This window comes from Dunckerocampus dactyliophorus, chromosome 2 (genome assembly GCF_027744805.1).
Source record: "Dunckerocampus dactyliophorus isolate RoL2022-P2 chromosome 2, RoL_Ddac_1.1, whole genome shotgun sequence".
Taxonomy (NCBI): domain Eukaryota; kingdom Metazoa; phylum Chordata; class Actinopteri; order Syngnathiformes; family Syngnathidae; genus Dunckerocampus; species Dunckerocampus dactyliophorus.
This window is the reverse complement of record NC_072820.1, coordinates 24792935-24820126: the sequence shown is the minus strand read 5'-3', so window position 1 is coordinate 24820126 and position 27192 is coordinate 24792935. Positions and strand designations below refer to the sequence as shown.

At 40.5% G+C, this 27192-nt stretch overlaps 1 protein-coding gene across 2 annotated transcripts; it reads left to right on the top strand.

The window, feature by feature from the left end:
• The first annotated feature begins 1038 nt into the window (after positions 1-1038).
• sdr16c5a (short chain dehydrogenase/reductase family 16C, member 5a) lies at positions 1039-26977 on the top strand. 2 transcript variants are annotated; one of them, XM_054768291.1, is made up of 8 exons: positions 1039-1199; positions 4369-4709; positions 7687-7818; positions 7939-8038; positions 9934-10078; positions 16181-16306; positions 25963-26103; positions 26302-26977. In XM_054768291.1, exons 2-7 carry the CDS (start codon positions 4389-4391, stop codon positions 26057-26059), a joined length of 921 nt encoding a protein of 306 aa, XP_054624266.1. In that variant the 5' UTR covers positions 1039-1199; positions 4369-4388; the 3' UTR covers positions 26060-26103; positions 26302-26977. The 2 variants fall into 2 exon arrangements, with proteins under 2 accessions (XP_054624266.1, XP_054624267.1); XM_054768292.1 differs by having other exon boundaries at positions 1082-1169.
• Positions 26978-27192: the final 215 nt, after the last annotated feature.

Below are 27192 nucleotides of genomic sequence, written 5' to 3'. Positions count from 1 at the left end.
ATTATGAGAAACAAACAAAACAAAATGTAATTTTTGGAAAATTTGGTTAAAATTAGGGAAAAAAGTTATCATATTATGGGAATAAAGTCAAAATATTGTGAGAATAAAGTAAAAAGAGCGAAGTTCATACTAACAATAGGCTTTTTCACCTATATTTCTGAGATGCATTTTTTTTCTTGAAATAGATATAAATTCTCAGCATAATATCAAAGTGGCACTTGCAGCCTTCCATGTCATATGTCATATGTCCAGCCCTCGCTGGAAAAAGTTTGGACACCCCTCATGTAGACTTTCAGGAAAAATTTGTAATGTTGAAAATAGGTAGCCTTATATGTTGAATGAGCTGAATGTTTTGATGTTGGTTTGAGTCAATTGACAAATGTGGAAATAGCAACAATTCTTAAAATCAAACGGATTTGCTGTTAAGGACAATGTTGTTAAATATAAAAATTGTTTGAGAACAAACACTATTTCTATTTTGATTTTGTTTAACTTTTGAACCGTTGTACAAATATTGTACATCTATTAATATGAAGTAACCTGTCAAACTGTTCTGATATAAAACAGAAGATTAAATATTTACAAACAAATTAATAGCAGCAAACGCCAAATAAAATTATTTTTTTGTTTTAGTTGACATGATGGAGACCTTCTAGGAAAATTACTTTAGTCAAACTGAAAGTTTCTCGTCAGAAAACGTAAACGAGTAAAAGTCTTAAAGTAGCTAATACTGCATTTAACCAAAAGTATAACGATAAAAATGTACGTAATTATATAAATTAAAAGTACAGTTTTTTAAAAACGTGTACATATGCAATGCTGCAAGCTGGGCACTAACGTCCTGTTTACTTTGTCGCGCCACACAAAGAACCAATCATACATCTTCTTCTTCTTCTTTGCATTGATTGGCGCTCAGCATCATAGTACTTCTAGCAGCCATTGGCTGGCGAAAAAACCGAAAAATAAGTGACAAACATTGAAAATCGTACCAAGTCCCACAATACCTTGCGTGCTAACGGGGTAGGGCGTTAACCTGTCACGTGACCTACTTGCCACCTCCCAGCTGTGTTGTGCAGGACTTGCATATGACGTCACAGACCGAAGTTGACTTTATTACCGTGCAGGCTACGGGAAATTAACTACAGTTTGTCGGGACAACGAGCTCGAACGTAAGGTTTACCCGCTTTATAACAACCACGGTATGTTACCTGACTTCCACATATCTACACTTGTTGGTTCATTATATTTGTTGTTCACCAGACTTTTACTAGACATGGGGTTCCTAACGGCAGTACGTAGGGAGCAAAGGTCCGTTGTTTGTATGCACAGATAGGGAAGCTCATGTTATTTCCATTTAACAGCTACGTGACTTATTGTTAGGGGTGATTAAGCTAATACCGTGGTTGACCATACAGGTATAGTTTTTCGTTTTTGATAGACCACCAGCAAGTTTCTAAAGCACACTCATTCATACAGCTATCGATCATGAAGTCCTGCTTCGTTACGGTTTCTTAAACCTTAGTTGATCCTGAAGTTAGTAAATCGAAAATTTTGCGTGTTTTTCAGTCTGTACACTTATGAAGACAGGGTGTCCAAAGTGTGGCTGGGGGGCCACTTGTGACCCGTACCTTGTTTTTTTATTTCATGGGTTAACCAATAAAATAAAAGTAAAATTTGCTCCATGATATCACGTTTTTATATCCAATTTAATAACAGAACATGAAGTTATTGACTTATGGGTGTTGGTTTCATTTTGTGCAGCGGTAGACCCACATGTGTGCACAGAGGAGAGTAAAAAAAAAACATGAATGATGTTTCCTGGGCTCTATGTAAGTGTGTGCTGATTTTAAAGATATTGAACACGTCATTTTAGATCTAATATATGACTTTATTGTAGCGTTGAGGGGAGTTTAGTACCCAGCATGCTTTGTGATCACTCACATTTAGAGTTACGTTGTTTGTTGTTTGAGCTTAGTTGTTGTTCCCCAAATAGAATGGTGGTTCTTTGTTGTTGTGTGTTAACTTACCTGTTACGTGTTATGATGTTTACCAAAGTTAAAATAATGACGCTGTGTAACTTGTGCAGTGTTCAGAGAAAGCAATAAGAAGAACATTAAAGTAAAATAAAGTGAGTAGGAATAAATTGTCAATAATAAATAGAATAAAGACAAGTTAACCAAAAACATATAAACACATAAATACCGTAATACACATCAACATATAAATGCCAAGATCATCCATGTAGACTGTGTAGAAAAGGAAAAAAAAATTATCTTGGATATGTCTATTTACTCAAAGCTGCTCATGCCCAGGCTTTAAGAAGTTAACAAAAATGTAATGAATATAGAAGTGGTCCTCACATTTTTTCATTTTTCGGAATTAAAAAAAGGTTGGACACCCCTGCTGTAAAGATAGCATTCATTTTATTTGGATTTTGTTTGAATACAGTCGCTCCTCGCCACTTTGCGCTTCAAAACTGTCACAGTTTTTTACAAATACATTAATTAATAAGTCATGCTGTTTCCTGGCTGAATACGGCCTATTATTAGTTAAATAATATGTATATAAACATTTTCAAGCATAAAAAGGCTAAGTAATATAGTACACAATAAATATAAAACATTCAGAAGATGCATTCAAACATGTAGTGATGATATGTAGTATTGTACACTGGTCACAAGGCGTCAGTAATGTTACTGTAATGTTTGGTGAGACACACAAGCACCAGACTTGATCGTCGCAACAACAGGCTTTTATTGCAACTTTGAATGATCTCGCAACAGGCACAATAATCCCTAACACAGGCAACTGTTGTGGCCGTAAACCACACCAATCCAAAACTCAACTCTGAATCCCTGCCGTCACTTCCACTCGAGCACACGAGCATGAGTCTTATTTATGTCTTTTATGTCTTATTTTCTCTTATTATTTTACTTTATTTGGTAATAGGAGTGCAAAGTTGACTGTAGATGTGTTATTTTATGTCTAAAGGGCTCTAATAATGTTAAAAACCATATTTAGAAAGTCATAAACAGGTATGCTCTGACTATTAGGGATGTCACGATGCGATCTCCGGGATTGGGATTGGCTGCCGAGCCACTGTATTTTGAAGATCAGATAATATCTGCCTCCCTATACGTTTGGAACACTGAGCCACACTCCAACATGGTCGGTGCAGTAATGCGCCTGAAAAGGTGGTTGTCACTCGACACAGGCCATCCCCAAGAAGAAGAAAACGCAACACTACAGTGCAGACATGGCCGCGGTGTACCGTGGTGAAGTTAGTTTCACTTTGGACGTTGGATATTCAGCTCTGTATCTCCTGTGTTACGGAACGTGAATGGAAGCTACCGGGGTTAGCTTAGTTTAGCAGTGCAGCTGTGTGTGTGTGTGTGTGTGTGTGTGTGTGTGTGTGTCTGTGTGTGCGACTCAGACTGGATGAGTACCGGTATATTTTCACCACGTTATGTTTTACCGCTTTAATGTAAGGACCATTTTGTAATGTAAGGGCCATTTTACAATGCCCACTGACGACGTGCAGAGGCACGTTTATTCTTTTACCCAGCTCGTATCAAGGTCACATTTCCGGCCTTCAATATAAGTGCGCTCTTTGTCTAATTGTGTAAACATATTAAGTGCATCATAAAAATATCTTATATTAACAACGCGATTGGAATTACATCTGTGACAACATCTTTCTTAATCACAAGCACGGGCATCACAGTTTGTGGAAGATTTTGTAGCAATGTGTGCTGAGGCTGACGTCCCATTAGAAAAGTTAGCCAAGCTACATCCAGTTCTCAATTACTGGACAAAATGGGCCAGTGATGTATTGCACCAATAAATGAAAGGATTTTTGCATTTCATTCATGGACATTTTATTCACTAATCCAAATATGCTGGTAAAATAATTGGAAAAGGTAAAAAACGGAATTCTAAAAAAATGTAAATGGAAAAAATGGAATTTGGGAAAATATAAAACAGATTTCATAGGGCCCTAAGAGAGTTTGTTAAAAAAAAAAATCTAAACCACACCGCAAATTGATCTATAACCATGTCAAATGGTTAATTCTACCCTAAAAGTATTTTACCAGATTGGCAAGGCAAAAAAAATGGGATCCGATCGGAAGCCAAAAAATGTGGATCGGGGCATCCCTACTGACTATGAAAATGTTCCATTTATAAATAAGGACTCCTACTTGGCGGAAATTCACTTATCAGGGTCGGGTCTGGAACCAATTATTTACTGTACTGGCAGCCTTCAAAATGATCTATAGACACGCAACTAATGCTCTCTTTAAACTGTCATTTAGTTGAATGTGTTTTCTCTTTTGTCTTTCTTTTCTCCTACATGTGTTTACTTCTCAGACCACAGCACATCAACAAACATGAAATTCTTTCTGGAAACCCTACAAGTGATCCTGTTGTCCATCTGGTACAACGTGGAGTCCTTTATCTACTGCTTTTTACCTAAGAAGAGGAAGAATATATCTGGCGAAGTGGTGCTAATCACAGGTGCAGGCAGTGGGATCGGTCGTCTTATGGCACAGGAGTTTGCAGCTCTCGGCACTGCGCTGGTTTTGTGGGACATTAACCAGGAAGGCATGAAGGAAACGGCTCGATTGGCCAAGCAGAGTGGAGCTATAAGAGTTCACTACTATCTGTGTGACTGTAGTGACAAGAATGAGGTTTATAGAGTCGCTGACCAGGTAAGACCTTTTCCTGGTAACATCTTGGTTCCTCAAAAAGCTGTTTTACAAAAATCTAATTATGTTATCATGTTAAATGATTTATTTTTGCTCAGTTCTTTTGCTTTTTTGTGAATAGCCCCATTGTAGTTTGCTATTGCGACAACACATAAATAGGGTAAAACTAACTAAACCCAGACGGCTGAAAATGGGCCCTCCAGTTGCACTTTGGACACCCCTGGTATACCATGCTGATTTGTGCCCGTTTCTCAAAGGTTGCCACCGAGGGCCACTTCAGACGTTGAGTTCCTATAGCTGTGAAACCATGTAGTTTACATACACTCATCATGGGGTTGAATTTAGGACTTTTAGTGATTTGTTTGGAATGTTCTTTTTTCCAGATTGGACTGATCCAGACAATGTAGTGTCAATGGTTGTACATAGTACAGTAATGGTTATAGTAATAGTATAGTAATGGTTGTACAAGTACATAGTTCCACAGGCTGTCCATAAAATGTCTTTAAAATTGAACACATTTGTTACAAAAGCAAATGAATAGACACATCTGTGGAAATGATGACAAATTGAGGAGTAGATGTTGAAGTTTTTGCTTCATTTAATAGCAATGGCAAGAGGAACATCGCCTTTGTCAGGGCTGGAGAGCAGCCACTACCACAGCCCAAACCAGCTGGCTATCTCACCTCAGCAGTGGACTGGGATCTCCGAGTTGACCTAGGCAAGCAGCTCAAGTTCCCAGACCACATTACAACAACTTCCCTGAGGCCAGACATCGTGCTAGCGTCAGTCTCTTCAAGGCAGGTGCTTCTGTTAGAACTGACAGTTCCCTGGGAGGATCGTATAGAGGAGGCAAACGAGCGGAAGCGGTCAAAGTACCAGGAGCTGGTTGAGCAATGCCTAAGAGCAGGGTGGAAGGCACGATGCGAGCCCATTGAAGTAGGGTGCAGGGGCTTTGCTGGCCGCTCATTTTGCAAGGTTTTCACACTACTTGGCATCATCGGGGCTGCAAAACGGAAAGCCATCAAGTTCACCATGGAGGCAGCAGAGAGAGCCTCCAGGTGGCTGTGGATCAGGAGGAAAGATCTGTGGGCCAATGCTACTGGGACACAAGCCAGGGAATGATCAACCCTAGGATGGGTCACCGGAGTGAGGGCGTATGATGTTGAAGGACCCGAAACGCCCGATGAACTCAGGAACATCACTGATGATGTGTCCCAGTGCATCTCACGATGTATCTTTCACTCGATATCATGAAGAAGTTCTAATATTTTTGTCACTCATTCCAGAAAATGTAACCCATATTACATAGATACATTACATGCATACCTGCTACCCACGGCTGTTTTTTTACTGGCTCGCAGTACATTCTAAAAATGTAATTAAACAAGAAAACTAAAGAAAAAAAACATCAGCAAAAATGTTAAAATCTGCAGTAATTTTACAAGAATCAAGTCAAAATAAGGTTTTAATCTAACGAGAAAAATCTTAATTTTACCTGCACATCGTAATATTATGAGGAAAAATAATGTCATTAAAGTTGAAATATTAAAGGAAAAAGACACTTTTTTTAAAGTCGTAATATGTGAAACAAAAAAAATTTAATTAAGTTGCAATATGTGGAAAATTAGGTTAGGGAAAAAGTTATAATATTACAAGAATAAAATTAAAATATTGTGGGAATAAAGTCATATTATTATGAGAATAACATTTCCAAGAAGAAAGTTGAAATAGTTGGGGGGGAGGAAAAAAACCCAGCAGAAATTGAAAAAACAGCTGTAATTTCACAAGAATAAAGTAAAAAAGGTCATATTGTAATGATAAGAAAAGTTGTCATTTTAGTGGCATAGTTTAAATATTAAATAAAAAACTTATTTTTTTAAACAGAGAAACAAACAAAAGCAATAAGTTGTAATTTTTGGCAAAATTAGGTTGGGGACTAAGTTCTAATACTATGGCAATAAAGTCATAATATTATGAGAAAAACATTTATGAAGATTATGTAAGTGGAAAGTTGAAATATTTGGAAAATTAAAAAAACAGCAAAAATGGGGGCAAAAAAGGCAAAGTTCACACTAATAATAGCCTTTTTCACAAAGCTGAGATGCATTTTTTGTCTTGAAATACTGAATATACAGTATAACCTCTTAGCATATCTACATGTGTTGCTTTAAAAATATCAAAGTGGCCCGTGCATTCTTTCCTTTCTCAGTATGTGGCCCACAGTGGAAAAAGTTCGGACACCCCTGAAATACAGTGAAACATTTGAAGTCTTTATTTCTTGCAATGGCTTACAGATAATGACCCAGACGGAGAGACCATTTAAAAGCCGAGGAAACCTTTATAGTTGTCTTGAGTTAATTTGCAGATTAGGGTGTGACTTTCCAATATTGACCTTTTTTTATTTACTAATATTACTCATAACGCTCCATAAAAATGATTTGCTCATCTTGTGTAAAATACACTGTGAAATACACAGTGAAAAGAGCAAAGCTACTACGAGGAAAATGATGGCGTTCAGGGCATTGGACGACCAGCCATTTTCGGTCGCTGTGCACTTTATTTTTTGTAAGAGGCTCAAATCAGGTCTGCAATGTAATCAGTAAAATGTGAAAAATAAAAGACTCCATCCATCCATCCATCCATTTTCTCTGCCAAGATATCATTTAGGACTTTGGATAGTAATTTTCCAAGCTTTTTATTTCTATTTGAGAGAACTACCGCATGTGCACTTATAACAAGTGTGTATTGCTCAGTGTTTTTCAAGAAAGTAAGATTGGAACATTGAAAGTGTGTGCTGTCAGTTATTTAAAAACAATCTGTATTGGCCGAAATTGGAATTGACAGGTCAGGCACTTTAAAGATGATCAGTGATGGTGGTGCACCCCTGTTGTAAAGTGCAAAATACTTGTTATATATTTACTCATTCCATGAGTTTAATGTGCAAATGCAGCTTCTACTAAACCTTCCCATCCCCCAACAGGTGAAGCGGGAGGTGGGTGACGTCAGCATTTTGGTGAATAATGCTGGCATTGTGACAGGAACAAAGTTCATGGATGCTCCTGATTCCCTAATTGAGAAAACGATGGAAGTCAACACCTTGGCACACTTCTGGGTCAGTCTTATGGTGACTTTCATTCAAACTGATAATGTCTTGTATTTCTTGTATCTAGCTATCTTAATGGGAATTTTTCATACAATTGTGATTGATAGTTGTCTTTCTCCCTACTGTCAGACCTATAAGGCCTTCCTTCCTGCCATGATCGCCAATAATCATGGTCATCTGGTCAGCATTGCTAGCTCTGCAGGACTCATAAGCGTCAATGGATTGGCAGGTATGGGTTTTCGTATCTTTTAAAGTATGCATTCATTTTAAATTCATTCGAATTTTTTAATTCTTCATTGATGGCTGCAATTAGCATGTTCGCACAAAGCACATCAAGTATCTTTTCAAAACAGGATTGCAAAAGTTTTGTGTTCAATACCAGTCAGAAATCAGAGAGAAGTAGGTTTACTCTATTTTGTGATATATGAGCTGTTACTGTATTCTGAAAGGCTACGTCATGGGGTTGTGTGCTATCCTATCTGATTTGAACCATGTTCATTTCTTAACATACTGCCTTAAAATCAGCTATAAGCATAAGCTTATAGCTGTCCGGCTCTGTGCCTATGTGTTGGAGTCATCCCAAGTGGAACGAGAGGGTCTGTTTTCTATGTCTTGGAGTCTGAGAAAGGGTTCTAACATTTGCGCGTACACACCTAATGGCAGCTCAGAGTACCTGGCTTTCTTGGGGTCCATTAGAGGGGTGAAAGAAATACTTTGAGGTCCTTCTCAATCCTGCTGACATACCTTCCGTACAAGAAGCAGACAGAGAACACAAATGCAGACATGTCCGTCACCTCTCCACAGTGGCAAAGCTCCAAGGGTGGATGAGTTTTTCCCTGAACTGTTAAAGGATCGGGATGGTGTAGAACTGTGTTGGTTGACACGTCTCTTCAATGTTGCTTGGAAGTCGGGAACAGTTCCTGTGGATTGGCAGACAGGAGGTGGTGGTCCCCCCTTTCAAGAAGAGTGACCGTTTTCCAACTAAAGGGGATCTCACGTCTCATCCTCCCTGGGAAAGTCTATTCCAGAGTGCTGGAGTGAAGGGTACGTCTGTTAGTTGAACCTCGGTTACAGGAGGTGTTAAGTGTTTTTTGTCCTGATTGTGGAACACTGGACCAGCACGAAATCTTTGTAAAGGTACCGTAGGGTGCATGAGAGGGTGTGCAAATGGTCCTCAAGTGCTTTGTGGACTTATAAAAGGCATTCGACCATGTCATTTGCGGTGTCCTGTGTGGGGTCATCCAGGAGTACGGGGTTTGTGGCATGCTACTATGTGCCATCTGGGCCTTGTACAACTGGAGCAGGAGCATGGTTTGCATTGCCAGCAGTGGTGGTCCTGATGGCCTCATCGGGCTGTGACCTTCAGCGTTTACTGAGGCGGTTTGCAGCTGCCTTGTGGAGCTTCCGGGATAAGACTCAGCACCTCCAAAGCTGAGGCCACAGTCCTCAGCCAGAAAAAAGTGGATTGCACTTTTCGAGTTTCAGGTGGAGGATTTCAAAGTACCTCGGGGTCTTGTTCACGAGTGAGGGAAGGTTGGAGCGTGAGGTTGACAGGCGGATTGGAGCAGCATCTGCAGTAATGTGGTCACTGTACCGGACCGTCGTGGTGAAGAGAGAGCTGAGCCAGAAAGCAAAGCTCTCAATTTACCGGTCAATGTATGTTCCTGCCCTCACCTATGGGCATGAGCTTTGAATCGTGACCGAAAGAATGAGATTGCAGATACTGGTGGCTGATATTGTGACTGGACTCACTTCAATATATACTGTAGGGTGAGGAGCTTGGTTATCCGGGAGGGGCTCAGAGTAGAGCCGCTGCTCCTTCATATCAAGAGGAGCCAGTTGAGGTGGCTCGGGCATCTCGTTCGGATGCCTTACGGATGTCTCCCTGGTGTGGTGCTCCGGGCATGCCCAGCCAGGAGGAGGCCCACTGGGAAGGTCTAGGACACGCTAGAGAGATTATGTCTCATAGCTGGCCTGGGAACACCTTGGTGTCCCCCCGGTGGAACTGGGGGAGATCGGAGATCGGGAAGTCTGGGCTTCCCTACTGAGACTGCTGTCCGTGCAACCCGGGCCCGGATAAGCGGACAACTGACATTGTTAAATTCTATCATCTCGTCCTTGCAGACTACTGTGCCAGCAAGTTTGCCGCAGTGGGATTTGCAGAATCTGTGGGTCTGGAACTCCTGGCAGCGGGCAAAGATGGCATCAAGACCACCATTGTTTGCCCGTACTTCATTAATACTGGGATGTTTGACGGATGCCAAACTAAGTAGGTGTTTTCACAGGATCTTTCTGTCACAGTAATGTGAATATGTAAACATGTTCCATTCAACCTCTTCTACACTGTTCACACGAAAGTCATTAGTTACACATACACACCTTGTACAGTTAAGATGGAGAGGCATTTTTTCCTTTAATTTAATTTAGTGGCTGATGATTACGATCAGAATAAAACATAGGAAGAAGATTTTGGCCAAACAAAAAAAAACATTTTTATCAATGCATTTGTAACAATTTAACAATATGAGACAATGTAACTATCAGCAAAATAATAATAAATATGCAGTATTCGCTGGGGACTCTGGGACCACCAGTGAATGCTGAAAAACTGCAAGTAATTGATACTCCCGTTATTATATTATATTATATTAGAATAGATTGGATCTGATTAGATTCAGTTGTGGAACCCTCACCTTCTCTCTTCAGTTGCCATTGTTCAATCGCAACACAATCCAGGTGTAATCCCTGGATTACACGCATTTATTAAACACATTTAAAGTACAAAATGTATTGCTACTCACTACTAATGATTGATAATGTAAGATGAGTCATGAACACATGGAAGTGGAGTCACGTTGTAGCCTTTAGGGCTGCAGCTATCGAATATTTTAGTAATCAAGTATTCTACTGAAAATTTTCCCGATTAATCAAGGAATCGGAAAAAACATATTTTTGCTTGCTTTAAGTGCAGTTATAAATACACAAGAGAAAATAAAACATTTCATTAAATAATGAATGACCATTGATGCCATTGACCATTTGTTCCCATTGATGCTCGAGACTCGATGCCCAACCCTACTGACCACAGAGCGTAGAAATATGCGATACAATAATCTGTCACCAATTTCTGTTTGAAATTTTGCGGCTTCACTGTATCACGGTTTTAAAAAAATATATATTAATGAATAAATATTGACTGTTTAGTGGTTGAATATGGCCTATTATTAGTGAAAAAATTGTATTTTACCTAAATGAAGTATTTCTATCATAAAAATGGCTAAATGAAGTAAACAAATACAAGCCATTCAGAAGATGCAAAGACAATGTGATGATATGTAGTATTCTACATTAGTCACTAGGTGTCAGTAATGTTACACTGATGAGACAAAAGCCACCACAAGAAGTACTGTACAGAACAGGGGCCCTTTGCACAAAACTAGGATAAGGGATTAAGCCGGGATATCTTGCTTATCCTGGCTCAATTTATCTCTGATCCGGTGAGTAAATGTAATTTTTTTAATTTCCATCTCTGGATGTAAATATGAGCAGTTTGAGAGCAACAATAAATAAAAGTGTACAATAAAAGTGACTGACGTTCTACATCGAATCAACCAACATTTGGATGTCGCAGTTCTCAATGTGTACTAGTACGCAGGAAGCTAAATAGCTCGTCAACGAGATTTGTTTTGGTGGAGAATTGCAAGTCATATGTCAGCCCCCACCCGGAAAACAAAAAATGAATCATGACGTCATCAGAAGGACCGGTGTAGTGACGGCGCTGAAGCCTAATTGAGGCATTAGCATGACTGTCAGCACAAAAGGCTACCTGCCTCAAGGAGGTTTTTCTCTAGGCCGCGTCTGCATAATCCACACGGCTTGCATGTTGTATTTTCAGCAGCGTAATTTCATCATGTATTAATTTGTGTTCACATCCCTGCAAGTTTCGAGGCCGAATTGAGTGTGGAAGCTGGGTTTCCAAAGCAGAGGTTCTTTGTCACGTCAAACAAATTGTATGGCCGCTTACCGGTATGTTTTTTTTCAGGTTGCAAGACAAACTTGCGCACTTTGTACATCTTTGTGCGTCGTCGTCGCTTGAGACTTAAGCACTGCAAGTCAAAATGTTTAGATGTTTTGTCACTATGGCAGAGGATCATTGAAATATCCCTCATGTCCACCTCTCTATCTTAGCCCAGTCCTTTATTGACAATGGTAACTGTGCTCACATTTTTATATAGGCAACAACACAGTTGTTTATAAAACTGAAAAAAATAGGTTTTTAAGGTAACAGTAGCCTCCTAGGTTTGACATCACATATTGCTCTCATACTGCCAAGAAAATTATACTATTTTTATTCACACATACTGTATAAAGTATCTTCCATACATCAACGTAATAAGAAAATGTGTACAGCATAACGTACTATAATATAAACACATAAAAAAATAGCAAAATCATATGCCTACAGTGCTGTAAATAAAACACTTCACTGGTTGCTGTCTTCACCCTCCCTCTCCTGGCCACCGTCATCACCCTTTTGGGCATCCTCATACTGCTGTCTGTCTGGTCACAGATTGTCATCCACATCACAGCAAATGTTCTAGTTTCATTTGACTGTCAAATAATCAATTTATCCAAGGGTTTGTTTGGTATTACAGTATATTCATGACTAATTCTGACAATTGAACAGACTATTGTGCATGTGATGACTTACCTTTCATCATATTCCAAATGTCTTAGTACATGTCTCAATGTCTAAGTACATCTTTGCATATGATTAAGTCCAGGTAGCCTACAGTTGGCACAATATAACAATATCAATAACGACATAATGAACAACACAGCAAAAAAAAAAATGAGATTTGAAAAATAAACAGGAGAATTGAAAATTATCAATGTCATGCTGGTACCAAGGTGATACTCAAACTCTTGGTATCGCTGCGATTGATATTGGGATCAATACACCCACCCCAATGTTTGTGAATGATAGATGGTGCCACCCGGGACACATCTGTGTGAAGGAGCAACTGTGCACCACAGACGTGGAACTGTTAGCGGTTAGCATGCGGCCATACTACCTTTCGAGGGAGTTTTCACATGTTATTGCTATGACTGTGTACATCCCCCCCCCTCAGCGGTCGCTGCTGCAGCTATAGAGCAGATCCACACCATCGTCTCTCAACTTCAGAACCAGCACCCCCAATCCTTCCTCCTCATCTCCGGTGACTTCAATCATGCTTCCCTGTCCTCTGCTCTTCCCACCTTCACCCAGTATGTCAGATGCCACACTAGAGACAATAAAACTTTGGACCTCCTGTATGCAAACATCAAGGATGCATACACCTCATTCCCCCTCCCCCCGCTGGGTCGTTCTGATCACAACCTCGTCCATCTCGTCACAGACTACACTCCAGTAGTGAATAGACAACCCCCTGTGAAGAGGCCTGTGAAGCAGTGGTCTGAGGAGAGCAGTGCTAGGCTCAGAGACTGCTTCCAGACAACAGACTGGGAAGCGCTCTGTAGTCCCCATGGCAGTGACGTTGACAGCATGACTCACTGCATCACAGACTATATCAACTTCTGTGTGGAGAACACTGTGCCCTCCAAGTTGGTGCGGTGTTTTCCCAACAACAAACCCTGGGTGACCTCTCAGATTAAGGCCCTGCTGAATAAGAAGAAGAGGGTCTTCAACTCGGGGGACAAGGAGGAGCTGTGCAGAGTCCAGAGGGAACTCCGGCATAAGATCAGGAAGGGGAAGGACTGCTACAGGAGGAAACTGGAGAAGCGGCTGGAGCAGAATAATGCCAGGGAAGTCTGGAGAGGCCTGCAGACCATCACAGGCCATGGTAAAAGAGTGGGGAGAGACCAAGACAGTGGGGACAAGATCTGGGCAGATGAACTCAATCTGTTTTTCAACAGATTTAGTATGCCCACCCTCCCTCCCCTACCCACTCACCACTCTTCACCCCCACATCCCCATCCCAGCCATCCTCTACCCCCCTCTCCATAACTGATGATCAGGTGAGGAGTCAGCTGAAGAAGATCAAGGCAAGGAAGGCCCCGGGACCGGACGGCATCAGCCCTAGAATCCTCAAGGACTGTGCTGACCAGCTCTGTGGAGTTCTCAGGCACTTCTTCAATCTCAGCCTGAGCCTGGAGAAAGTCCCGGCCCTGTGGAAGACCTCCTGTTTGATACCGATACCAAAGACATTGTGTCCCAAGGAGCCTAACCACTTCAGGCCTGTTGTCTTGACCTCTCACCTGATGAAGACCATGGAGAGGATTATCCTGAAGCACCTGCGACCCCTGGTGGGCACTCAGCTGGACCCCCTGCAGTTTGCTTACCGGCCTCGGATCGGAGTGGTCGACGCAGTGATCTACCTGCTGCACAGATCACTGCTACACCTGGAGGACAGCGGGAGCGCTGTGAGGATCATGTTTTTTGACTTCTCCAGTGCCTTTAACACCATCCAGCCGTCACTACTCAGAGTGAAGATGGAGAGTGTGGGAGTAGACCAACACCTGACTGCATGGGTTATAGACTACCTCATCAACAGACCACAGTATGTGAGGCTCCGTCACTGTGTGTCTGACATGGTACTCTGCAGCACAGGTGCCCCTCAGGGTACGGTGCTCTCCCCTTCTCCCCTCTTCACCCTCTGCACTTTGGACTTCACACACAACTCCACACAGTGTCACATCCAGAAGTTCTCCGACGACACAGCCATTGTGGGTTGTGTTTCAGAGGGGAATGATCTGGAATACAGGACGGTCATCAGGGACTTTGTCAGCTGAAGTGAGCTTAACCAGCTGCAACTCAACACCAGCAAGACAAAGGAGATGATCATTAACTTCCAGAGGAAAACATCCCATTTCACACCGGTGAAAATCCAGGGAGCGGACATAGAGTTAGTAGACAGCTACAAATTCCTGGGTGTTCACCTTACCAACAAACTGGACTGGTTCGTCAACACCCACGCCCTCTACAAGAAGGGCCAGAGTCGCCTCCACCTGCTGAGGAGACTGAGGTCCTTTGGTGTGTGCAGGACTCTTTTACGGACCTTTTATGTCTCTGTGGTGGCCTCAGCCATCTTCTATGCTGTGGGCTGCTGGAGAGGGGGCAGCACGGACAGGGACAGGAGCAGGATCAATAGGCTGATCAGGAGAGCGAGCTCTGTCCTGGACGGTCCTCTGGACTCTGTGGAGGAAGTGGGGGAGAGAAGGATGTTGGCTAAGCTTACATCCATCATGGACAACACCTCTCACCCACTACATGACACTGTGGTTTCCCTTAGCAGCTCCTTCGGCAGCAGACTGTTACACCCACGGTGTAAGAAGGAGAGGTTCCGCAGGTCCTTCATACCGACCGCTGTCAGGCTCTACAACACCTGCACCACCTGAACCATGTTGTTTTCACTATGTATTCTTTACACTGTATTCTTTACTTGCATGTCTTGCTTGCTGCTGTAACAAGTGAATTTCCCCGCTGTGGGATAAATAAAGTACAAATACAAATACAAATACAATCTTATACACTTCCATGTGATGCTAGCATAGCGCCTCTATTTGACCTCCAATTTTGACACATTTGTGGTCAAAATCAATTGCAGTTTTGAAAACTGAGCATGTTACTGCTTGCTTTAAAACACATCTTAAACACGTCTTGTGAAGTTGTGAATCGGAATTGTACAGTGAAAGAGAATTTCAAGCACGGCAATGTATCCTCAGAAGCCTTAGTCAAAATTATATTTAATGAAACATTATCCCCTAATATTTAAGCATACCATGTTAGCAGATTGCAAATTGGATTTTCACAATTCTGTCTCACATTTTGAAAGAAAATATGAATGCTGATGATGTCCAAACTCTTACTCATGGGTACCGCAATCACTTAAAAGACAGACTACGCAACCAGTAAACAACATTTTTCAAACTGCCTTATGTCTCCATGTTCATGTTTATTGTGCGGGACACAAGAATGACTGTGTCACTTTGCTTAAGCTCAAACCAACCCACCAGAGGCATCAGATGGCCTGGTGTTATGTTGAAGGTGTTGAAAGACCTGTCCATTGTTATATCTGTCTACCCACCTGCATCGATTCTTCAACACCCTGAAGCCACAAAGCCATGTTTTTTGTCATGTTCGTTTCTGCTCGTGATTTTGCACATTGATGCCCTAAAATAAGCCCTCCTTTCAACCTCTTCAACCCTTAGTATCTGCACTCCAGTAGTGACTAATAAAAACATAATACTCTTGACAAGGCTAATAAATGTATGTTCCTTGCACTTCATCAAACACCACTTGAATATGTCAGCTCTTGTCATTTCTAGTGCCTTTTCTAGAGTATGTAATATTTTTTCTTGTCTCCAACAGGTGGCCAAGAGTGCTCCCGATCCTTGATCCAAATTATGTTGCCAAGAAGATCATCCAGGCTGTACTAACAGACCAGGTCTTTCTCCTGTTGCCCAAGAGCATGTACATCATTGCTGCTCTCAAGAAGTTAGTGTCTACCTCCAAGTATACAACTTCCATTGCATTTATTTGCATGTATTTACTACAATACCTGTATTACTACAATACCACTACAACCTCTCAAGTTGAACTCCCCAGCACATGAACAATTCTGTGGCGCCTAACGTCATGAGAAACCTGGAGTTCAAACTGGTAGTTATGCTCCTTTTCTATGGCTGGAACTTTTGAAATTCCCTGAGCTTTTGAAAAAACGTATCGTGTATTACCCTAGTTTAAAAAAAAAAAAAAGAAGAAGTTCCCCAACAGGCCAGAAAAGTTTGTGGGACAGTCTGGGAAGTGGGACGTTTGTGGGATAGTCTGTGGGACAGTCTGTGTTAAAGAATACTAATTGGTGGAACGCACTTGCATTGTTTCTACTCACCCACCACGTTTAAGTTAGTGTGCAGCAGCAGACTTTATTTCATTTTTCAGCAGAAGAAGAGAAGTTACAAGAAGGGGTCTGACAACTTTTCAGCACATTTGCAGAAGAACATATTCAGCAGGACTTTCAGACGGTGACACTTAAGTTTGAGTCTGTGCAGGAATAGCCAATAAGCCAGTGGCTGTAACTGTTGGACACAACAAGTGGTATGACCAGCTCAGCATACTGCAGCAACAAAGGACTCCGTTAGCTTATTGCTTGAGGATATGTGCCGAATATATAGGAGACGGTAAATGAGTGGAGCGAGGGTAAATCACATCAAATGTTCAGAACAGTAATTTAGTACAGCGGGACCTTTGTTAGCGCCATTAATGTGTTCTGGACATCCAAAAATGTTAACACAAAACACCTTTTGATAGTTTAGCAATCAGTTTTCCAGGCTAAGTGATGAATGAAACAATTAAGGTTACATTTAACTTACCGGTAAGTGAAGACGTGATTGTTGCCAAAGACATGATGTGACAGCGAGATCAATACGGACACCACTTTTCTGTTTTGCTATGAGTTATTTCTTGAATTCAATAGTGTTTCTCAGTTGCTTTATCAAAATTCTACTACTTACAACTTTTTAAAGCGCCATTGAGGCTTATTTTGTAGCTGTTATCAATAAGAAAAGCAGAGACTTGTGGCATAACTCTGATCCACAGAGTCAACTGCTGATGATGTCATAGACGGGCAATGGGGCGACAATGACCGCCGGTTCTGGTTTCCATGCTAACACTTTGCTAACAAGGATGTTTTGTGATAAAAATACATTACAAATCACAGCTGGACACACGCAGTGTATTAATAATACGACAAGACGCACGCCATACAAGGCAATTTTTTTTTTTTTATGTAAACCAAAACATATGTTATTATTATTATTAACCATTTAACCAGATTAAAAACCCGTTGAGATCAGGATATCTTTCACAAGGGTGACCTGGCCAAGAGGTCAGCAGCACACGTCACACGTGGAAATGTACAAATTTAAGTGGTGACAATATACAATGTATATGAATACATATACTTTGGAAAGTGCAGGTATTTTGTGCTAAATACATAAAAGCTATTTAAAAACAAAGGCACTGTTCTGTGGTCTCACGCTCTTTGTCCAACAGCAAGGACCAAAAGGCTCCAAAAGGGATAACAGGGGCGTTGGCTAACTGAGGTACCACTGTTTATTTATTTCATTACGGGTCATTATGGGTCAGTGTTGTCACCGTGAACTCATCATTGACATTTGTTCTTTATTTATTGTTATCTAAAATTGAAATGGACCGTATGGACTTGACTGACCCTCATCCTTCTCAGACAGGCTTGTCCAGACCCACACCAGAAAGCTCAAACTAATTTTTTGTATGTTAGCTCACTTTGTTTTGAAATCATCTTGTTTTGTATCTTACTTTGTATTTTACTTGTTTATTTGGTTTTTTTACAAGCTTTATGTTGATCATTTGGAAAATGGAACAAAAAAACAAGAACAAAAAAGCTACGAAAAGTGGACGGAAAAAATTATTAACAGAAGAACATATTCAGTGGGATTTTTCTGTTGGTGACATGAAGCGACCAACCAAGCTGGCAAATCTAAGTGACTTAGACCAGTGATTCCTAACTGGGAAGTGTGTCCTGGATCTTTGCCAAAGAAATCGATACAAAAATAATATTTCGCTTTTATTCTGAAGAGCTAAGATGGCAGTGCGACTGGACACAGCGGCTCCACTCTCAATGTGTTGACATGTTTTTGCTTTCACCACAACACGTGTACTGTCGGAAGTTTCTTTTAGACATTGGCAGGAGGTCTTTATGGACTTTAAAACCTGAGGATGCCAGGGAATTACAGCAGCAAGGCATCCTCCGGCAGGCCACCTCAGCCTCGACCCTGACTACTGCATTGCAACCGCGGGGAAAGCGCCACAGGCGGTGTGAGAGGAAGCAGAGGGATCAGGGCTAGGCTAACGGCGAACCTATAAAAGCTGGCTTCTCATTGATCATCCTGGCCGATAGTCGCTCCCCGGATGATAAAATAGACCATTTTGACCTCCACTCAACGGACTGTGAGAGAATGTCTTTACACTTGCACGTATTTTGCATCCGCATTGTCCCAATTTGCGGTGGCAATGCGTGTCATTTGTATGCATACCTGAAAAGGTTGAATATTAATTTACACACTGTTTTCGCGCTGCTTACACACTTGGCACGCATTTCATGACCGAAAATGGTGCACACTGGCACAAAATGCCACTCTTTTGCACTTATTTACACGTAAGTCAAGCACTGTTTATGTCTAGTGTACGACATCGTAAGCAGAACCCGCATTGTTCCCGCATGGGTATGCATTGTCACTGGAGCCTCTTGGATTTCTTTGTGATTTGCTGTTAATAAGGGATCATAATGCCCAAAGCGATGTCTTCTAGGCAGGAATTCCCTCTCACACGCTGCCAGCGCCTCTTTTTTTTCTAGTTTATTGCCTCCTTCCTGCGCTTTGCACATTCTGTCTGCAGCTGCAAGAAAATAAGGACTTACAGACTTACCTTTCTTTTTTGCATGAGCTTCTTCTCTGGAGTTCAACATCTTGTAGGTCCCTTGCAAATAGACGAATTCATGAAGCTAGGGGTGATCCCTACTGTTGCATGGCGTCACGCAGGACACAGCGGGACCAAATAATGCCACGACTGCGTCATGGAAGTGGTTGTGACAATGCATACTATGCGGAAACAATGCACGTTGCACGTACTGTTGTCGTGCACTACACAGACAAGGTGTAAATGAGTCGGGCGGGAGTGTGGTCATTTGGTGCCACCGACCATTTTCGGTAACAAATTGCATACCAAGTGCGTAATTTATGCGTAAACAGAAGGCAAACAGTGCACAAACTAGTCCTCACACTTTTCAGGGGAGCCATAATTAAATTTAAAAATGGCACGCATTGCCATGGCACATTGCGGGACAATGACGAGGCAAAATGTGTGCAAAATGTAAACGCTGCTTTAGCAATAGGTTAGCAGTATAGAGAGTGGCCGACAGCAGCTCCTGTGTGAATGTTCACTGCATGTGTTCGTTGTCTGTTAATGAAGCGATTGAAGTGCACCGTGAGTCTCTCCTTAACCACACACAGCAGCAGTACAGTAGTATTCTACACTGGTCTCTTGGTGTCAGTAATGTTACATCGATGAGACAATAGCCACCGCAGGAAATGCGCTGTCAATGCTAATGTAATACTAATCCTATTTATGTTTAAGATGACTTATTTTTCTGTCTGCTATATTGGGTAATGCAAGTGTAAAGGGGACTACTGTATAGGGGTTTTATTTCATGACTAATAATGGTAAAAAAAAAAAAAAACATATTTAGAAGGTCATAAACAGGTCTTCTGTCCTCTAACTACAAAAATATTCCATTTATTAATATTGATTCATACTTTGGAAAGTCACTTATCACGGTGGGGTATGGAACCAATATTATGTTTATATACTGATAAACAAGGGAGGACTGTAGTTGTGTGCTGTGACTGGCTACAACGTGACTCTGATTTCATCTGATTTCAAAATGTGTGTGAGGCATATTTAGGGCTTAAACCTAGATTGTGTGCCAGTGAACAATGGCAATTGAAGAGTGAAGGGGAGGATTCCGGAGTTGAATGTAATTTATTCATTACAACAGTCACTTTTATTGCAAAAGTTGATTGGAAATCAGAGAAGAATGCCAATGACCAGCGAGCAGGAGAGTTTGGGGAGGCGAGCCGTGTGGCAGAACTAATCTATTGTAATGAGACCCAGCTACTAAAAAAGAAATGTGTACATCAATTGCAAGTGCAGGAAGACGAGGCGGATTTATCACAGCATCCCCTGGAAGTGGCAAACCTGTAATGTGAGCCTTTGTCTTTCTGTAGACAGGAGTTGTTTCGTGGAGTGGACAAATAATCTTCACATACAAAATACAGCTCGCGTATTCTGAAAGCCATCTTCACCTGAAGTAATGATGTCCAATACATTACTGAGTAAAGTCGAGATGAATCAAACAGGGAAAATGGCTTAGCAGTCTAAAGGTTAAAATGGATTCATTCATTTTCCGAGAACCAGCCCTTGGTCATGAAAGCTCGGCAGTTTAGTAATGCCATGGTCACATGTTCTGTGGACCAATTCCAGCATATCACCTTTGTACTGTAATAATGTACTGTAAGCACCTGTCTCAGAAAGAAAATGATCAAGGTCAGGACCTGAGAGACATCATGGCAGGCTCCGACCATGATGACAGATGATGACCGTTTTTAGGAAGTCAGGTTTAATGCGCTTTGTTACAGGTTTTCTCAGTTGGCCCTTTATAATTGGTAGATTAATAGTATCCCTGCACTTGAAATTGTTCTATCCACGACACACAGGTTATTATACTAAAAGGGGTCACAGAGGATCCAATTCAGTGTTCTGGTCTTGTTAGGTTTATTTTTCTGGCATGATCACGTACATCCTGAAAAACAAAAACAACTATGTGTCAACATTTAAAAGGAGTTGTTGGCAGCACAGAAAATTCAACTTAGCACATATTCATTTTCAGCGTTTTGCTTTGTCACACAATCTGTAATTCTGCTGTTGTACGTCTTGTTGACTGATTTGAATGATAGCCACTGCAAAAGGTTTGAGATCGCTAATGTCATCGTCATATTGTTGCACTTATTGCCAATTCTCGACCGGTTGCACTAGTAGGTAACATTCCACACCGAGGGTTCATCTTTAAGAGCCAAATGATAATCGGAAGGGTGGAACTGGGTGGAACATCATCACAATTTTAAGAAAAGTCAAATGAAAAAATATGAAATTATTTACTTATTCAATTAGTCACAGAGCAATACAGGTTTTGAAATGTCCCACAAAGTGACACAGAAGGGATATTATCAGCATTTTTTAGACCAAATAAACCACTAATGTTATAATAATAATAGTAATAATAATAATTATGGAATATTTCCTTCAATATGTCATCTTTCACTCAATTGCCCTTTATGACGTCTTTTTTTTTTTACAGGGAATTCCTACTGGCTGCAAAACGTTTGCAGCACTTCTTGATATGCTGGCTTTTCAACTTTATTAATGAACGGCATTTCTTTTGCAATATATATTAAACTACGCTCTCTGTGAACGCACACCATTTTTTGTAGTTGCTGAAACCAATGCATGGAGTGAACTCTCTTCCTTAATGTTTGGAGGCAAAAGACAAGGAAAAAAGATGTGCATGTGTTACCGGCACCAGACTTAGGGGAATCTCGACCGGTAGCAAAGGTTACACAGGGTAGGGAACACTGTGTAGCCAATAAAAACGACATAAACAATAAAGAGAGAGTGATTGAGCTCGTTTATTGATCAGCGGTGCATGGCTAAAGCTAACGGCTCCAATGGCCACAGTCTTTAATCACAGTTTTGTAATGAAAAAAAATACATTAAGAACAAAGTTGGACTCATTAAGTGTATTAACAACACGACAAGACGTGCGCAATATTGTGCACAAACCGCATTCAGTTTTTGATTCCAATTATTGCCAAAAGTATGTTTTTGTTTGGTTATCGTACAACAAACATTGCGCCTAACAAAAGCCTAGGCCTCACTAGGAATGGAGTGCCCCAACAAATGGTAATTTATTCCATTTATCCCATCCATTTGTCATTTATATGCATTTCACATTGTTTTCTGCATGTGAAACTATAATCGTTATAGATTAAAAGTGTTTTCTGCTAAGATTTTGGATTAATTGGATTTACAGTGTTTCATATGCAACATTTTTTTCCCGTTTCGATTCGGTTTTAAACGGACCCTTTGAAATGGATTAAAAAAACGGAGCTTCCACTGTACATCTTTTTTTTCTTATCCGAAAACAACATTTTGGGTCAAAATGGGGAAAAAAATGTTTGTGTCTCAAGGCAAGTGTACTCATAGTTGTTTGTTAGGGTGTAGCATTGCTTTTGCAAACAAAAATCTCCTATCTGGAATAGATAATTGATGAATAAAATCTATTTACCAAACTATTTAAAATACATGACATTTTTAAATAAATAGTCTCAGTTAACCATGCCTTGAATAAAAGGTTGTTGAGTTGAGTTTTTTTTCTATGAAATTACATCTGATAAGAACACTTTCTAAAGTTGTCTTCTCTTTTTGTTCTTGTTGTATTTATTTGGTCCATTTGTCTGAGGACAGAGCCATTATTCCATATTAGAAAGCGTTGCTCTTTGGAACAGTGCACACAAATGGATAAAGTGCCTCGCCTGTCACCTCTTTAAATTCACATAAAAGCCATTGTATTCAGGATTTTAATAATGTGTTGTTGTATTCACCGTGATTATCTTTCTTCACTTTGAAGGCAGTCATTGTTAGTCAGAGGATGTCAGTCATTCAAATGCTGTGAGTGTGGACTGATTTTAGAAGAGATGCATTGTTTTGGCATTATGGACACCTTGCAGAAAAGACGGCATGTAATGGCTCAAAACTTGCTTTGATGCGCTGCCTTTTTGACAGAATTACATTGGAGACTTTGGATAAATCTCCTGCACCATCTCGCAGAAAAATGGAATCTGTTTTGAAGTTGACTTAGTCAAAATGTCGCCGTTTTGATGTGATCAGTCTTGGTTTATTGCTTAGTTTGATTGCTGTATTGTGATAAGTGCACCTTGGTGGGCTGAAATGTAACCGCTTCCAATCCTGTTAAATATGTGGATCCACAAGTAAATTACTGTTCTTGATGCTCATTGATTGTCTTTATTTTTGTGAAAGGCAGATAACAGCAGACCCTGGCATGTATAATGTACGCTAAACCATCAGTGAAGGGCAAAAATCCACAATGAATTGATACGCCCATAAAAATGTCTACTTTTGACACATGGCTCGCAGATCCAGGTGGCCAAGACCAGCTGATAGCGTCTCGCTTGCATCGTCTCTTAAGTCTCTTGTCAAGTTATTCCTTTTTGTATAAATAGTTGTTGTAATTTTCTTCTGTTGATTAAAGTCCAAAATAAATGAAAGTTTCCTTCGGAGGAAACTCAAAAGTTTTCTTTGAGAAAAGGAACCAAGAGAGTGGATCCTCTTAAAACCTTCGGCAAAAAGTTTTCGGCAGGTGGAAATATTACAATGTGTTGCAGAACGAATAAAATTCCAAGTCCGAAAAGCACTGTAGCCAGGTTCCAGGTAGACTCCAAAAAGTTTATTCCAAAGCGGAGTTGTACAGCTGAGACAACTTTAATTTTTTGAGAGAAACATGACATTTTATTCCCTCTTGCTAAGGAAGAAAAGTTTGCGCACTAAGGAGGAGTTGTCTTTTTTAGCTTTTTTGATTGGTCATAATTATCTGATGTCGTCTTAACATCATGTTTTGTTCATACACGTTCCTTAGTGTGGTCTCAGCTTCTCCTGATTGGTTGAAAGGACCCTGTTGTGCGCACAAGGTACCGGACTGCTGTCATCCTAAATCTTCTCTCTGTGCTACGACACATACACACGTCTGAGTGGCCCATATTGAGGTCAACACTCCAACACAGAGGCTACTTGGAGTCATAATCCAATTAGTGTATCTCTTGGAATTAAAAGTTTTAACATACATTATTACATGCGGTTACACAAAGGTTATAATGGAGAAAGATTAAAAAAATCGTCTCTCTTTTGTCCTAAAAGGACACCACACTCCTTCCGCAAACCTTCTTGCTAGCTTGACGGTGAAAGTGACGGTTGTAATTATTAGATTAGATTCAATTCCTGAAGTTATATACAGTCAAAATTTTAAGACCGGTTAAAAAATTGCAAAAAATTACATTTTGCACTGTTGGATCTTACGGAGGTTTTAAATAGAGCCCCCCCTTCTGCAAAAAGAAGACATTTGATGCAGTAAGAGAGTCATTTGAAACACCTCCAAAGATCCTGAGTGTTACAGAGCAAAAAAGTCAAGTGATAGACCCCAAAAAATGTTGCTGGCCCTGAGCTGGAGGATCCGATTGGCTGTCCGTCACGACACGGGACCATCCTCTGCTCAAATGAAGGTTGTTACTGGTGCCGAGTGCAGTCCAATAACCATCAGACGGCATCTGTGAGAGAAGGCTTTTAAGAAGAAAAAAACGTCTTCAAAGGCCTCGTCTCCTTCAACTCCACAAAATTGTTGTTTGGAATTTGCAGGAGCGCACCAAACATGGGACATTGAAAGGTGTTCATGACTCCACCATGAGAAAGAGACAGGGCAAAAACGGCCTGCATGGCAGAGCTCCAAGACGAAAACCACTGCTGAACAAAAACAACATTATGAACATGTCTCAATTTTGCCAGAAAACATCTTGATGATCCCCAAGACCTTTGGGAAAATAATACTCTGTGGTCTGATGAGACAAAAGTTGAAGTTTTTGGAAGGTGTGTGTCCCATTATATCTGGCGTAAAGTAATGCCTCATTTCAGAAAAAGAACATCATACCAACAGTAAAATATGGCGGTGGTAGTGTGATGGTCTGGGTCTGTTTTGCTGCTTCAGGACCTGGAAGACTCGCTATGATAAATGGAACCATTCATTCTGCTGTTTAACAAAAATCCTGAAGGAAAATGTCCAGCCATCTGTTGGTGACCTGAAGAATTTGGATTCTGCAGCAGGACAACGATCCAAAACACACCAGCAAGAATAACAAAGTGAAGACTTTGGAGTGGTCTAGTCAAAGTCCTGACCTGAGTCCTATTGAGATGCTGTGGTATGACATGTGGCATAAAAAGGCGGTTCATGCTGGAAAACCCTCCAATGTGGCTGAATTACAACAATTCCTCCACAGAGCTGTAAGAGACTCATTGCAAGTTATCGCAAACCGTCGATTGCAGTTGTTGCTGCTCAGGGTGGCCCACCCAGTTATTAGGTTTAGGGGACCATCACTTTTTTTCTCCCTTAATAATAAAAAGTTTAATTTAAAAGCTGTATTTTGTGTTCAGATGTGTTGTCATTGACTAATATTTAAATGTGTTTGATCTGAAACATTTAAGTGTGACAAAAAAAAAAATCAGGAAGGGGCCAACACTTTCACATCACTGTATTTTCTTTATGTAGGTGAAATGTATACTTTCTATAGATGTACAGTGTTCTTTTCACCAATCTCGAGATACATTTCCATGTTACTGTAAGCTATAAAACGTATTCCTGGCCCATGCTTATTTTTAATGAAATCTACAGTATATTATATCCACTGATTTCTCTGTTGTTATTTCCTCCTCAGTATCCTCCCCACGAAGCAGGGCACTCTGCTGGGTTACTACTTTGGAGCCTTCAACCTCATGGATTCATTCAGGGGAAGAAACAAAAAAAAGGTGTAAAGGAGAGAAAACTGAAGAATGTTTGAAAGGAAAGGAGAGTGGAGGTAATGGCTGCTACATTTTTCACAGCTCTTGCTGCAGTGGCTACGCAGAGCCGCAAGATCCTAGTTGAAATTTCACAATGTCCTATAATGATCCACAGCCGTTCAACTGTAATGCAGTGTTTATTATGAGGCATAATTTACACACGTAAAAGAAGAATGTATAAATTCTTTAGTCACTCGTCCTGTGTTTCCTTTCAGTGTCTTCAACAATGAAACCACACTGAACACTTCCCTCGAATGCATCAACAAAATGCACATGTAGGTACTGTAATTTGTAAATGTATTCATACATATTACAGTGATTGATTATTTTATCACAGATTAAATGGAAATGAGGACGGATGTTTCATCTTGTTTGTAATAGTTCCTTAGTGTAGCTGTATGTGAATGTACTCATAATTATCATGCCATTGTGCATTTCCATTCCGATTATTGTTGAAATAATTTCTTCTCTTGTCTGTTATTAAATTATTCATGTCTGAGCTTGCCAGAAAAAAACAAAATAAATATAATTTTCTCTGCATGTACAAGGTGTATATGACATGTTCTCTGAACCTGCTGACTAAAAACCAGACAAGAGTCCAAATTTTCAGTTGAGGTGCACTCAAAACATACTTATTTTTTGCAATGTTCAATCACCACCACATCATAAAAAAACACGTCAAAAGATAACCGTACAATGTTAAGTTCATGAAAAATATAATAAAACCTTGCACTCACAAAACATGAATGTCAGTGATAACAGTTGTGATGATTGGACACCACATGATTTTTATGCTGAGAAGCATTCACACATCAAATTCTACAGTACAGCAGTTTTCATCTGTTACTTCTATTGTCTATTCTCTGCCTCATTTTTTTTTAACACCTCCCACATTTCTCAACCGATTCAAACCAATCCAACATCAAAATTGGCTCATTCAGGACACGCTGGCAATCTGTCACGACTTTTCCAAAAATTGCCACATTTACTGACATTTCATTTTCTTTGTGACTATTTTCCCTGCTGATGGAAAATCATTTTACATATTCTATAGGGAGACATACCTCAGGTGGTAGAGTGGTTGTTTCCCAACCCGACGTTTACTG

What these genes read in the sequence shown, in the direction of transcription:
- sdr16c5a (XM_054768291.1), top strand. Translation starts at nt 4,389, where the DNA reads ATGAAATTCTTTCTGGAAACCCTACAAGTGATCCTGTTGTCCATCTGG. An exon ending in TTTATAGAGTCGCTGACCAG is followed by an intron (nt 4,710 to 7,686) that starts GTAAGACCTTTT and finishes ATCCCCCAACAG; the next exon opens with GTGAAGCGGGAGGTGGGTGA. An exon ending in ACACCTTGGCACACTTCTGG is followed by an intron (nt 7,819 to 7,938) that starts GTCAGTCTTATG and finishes CCCTACTGTCAG; the next exon opens with ACCTATAAGGCCTTCCTTCC.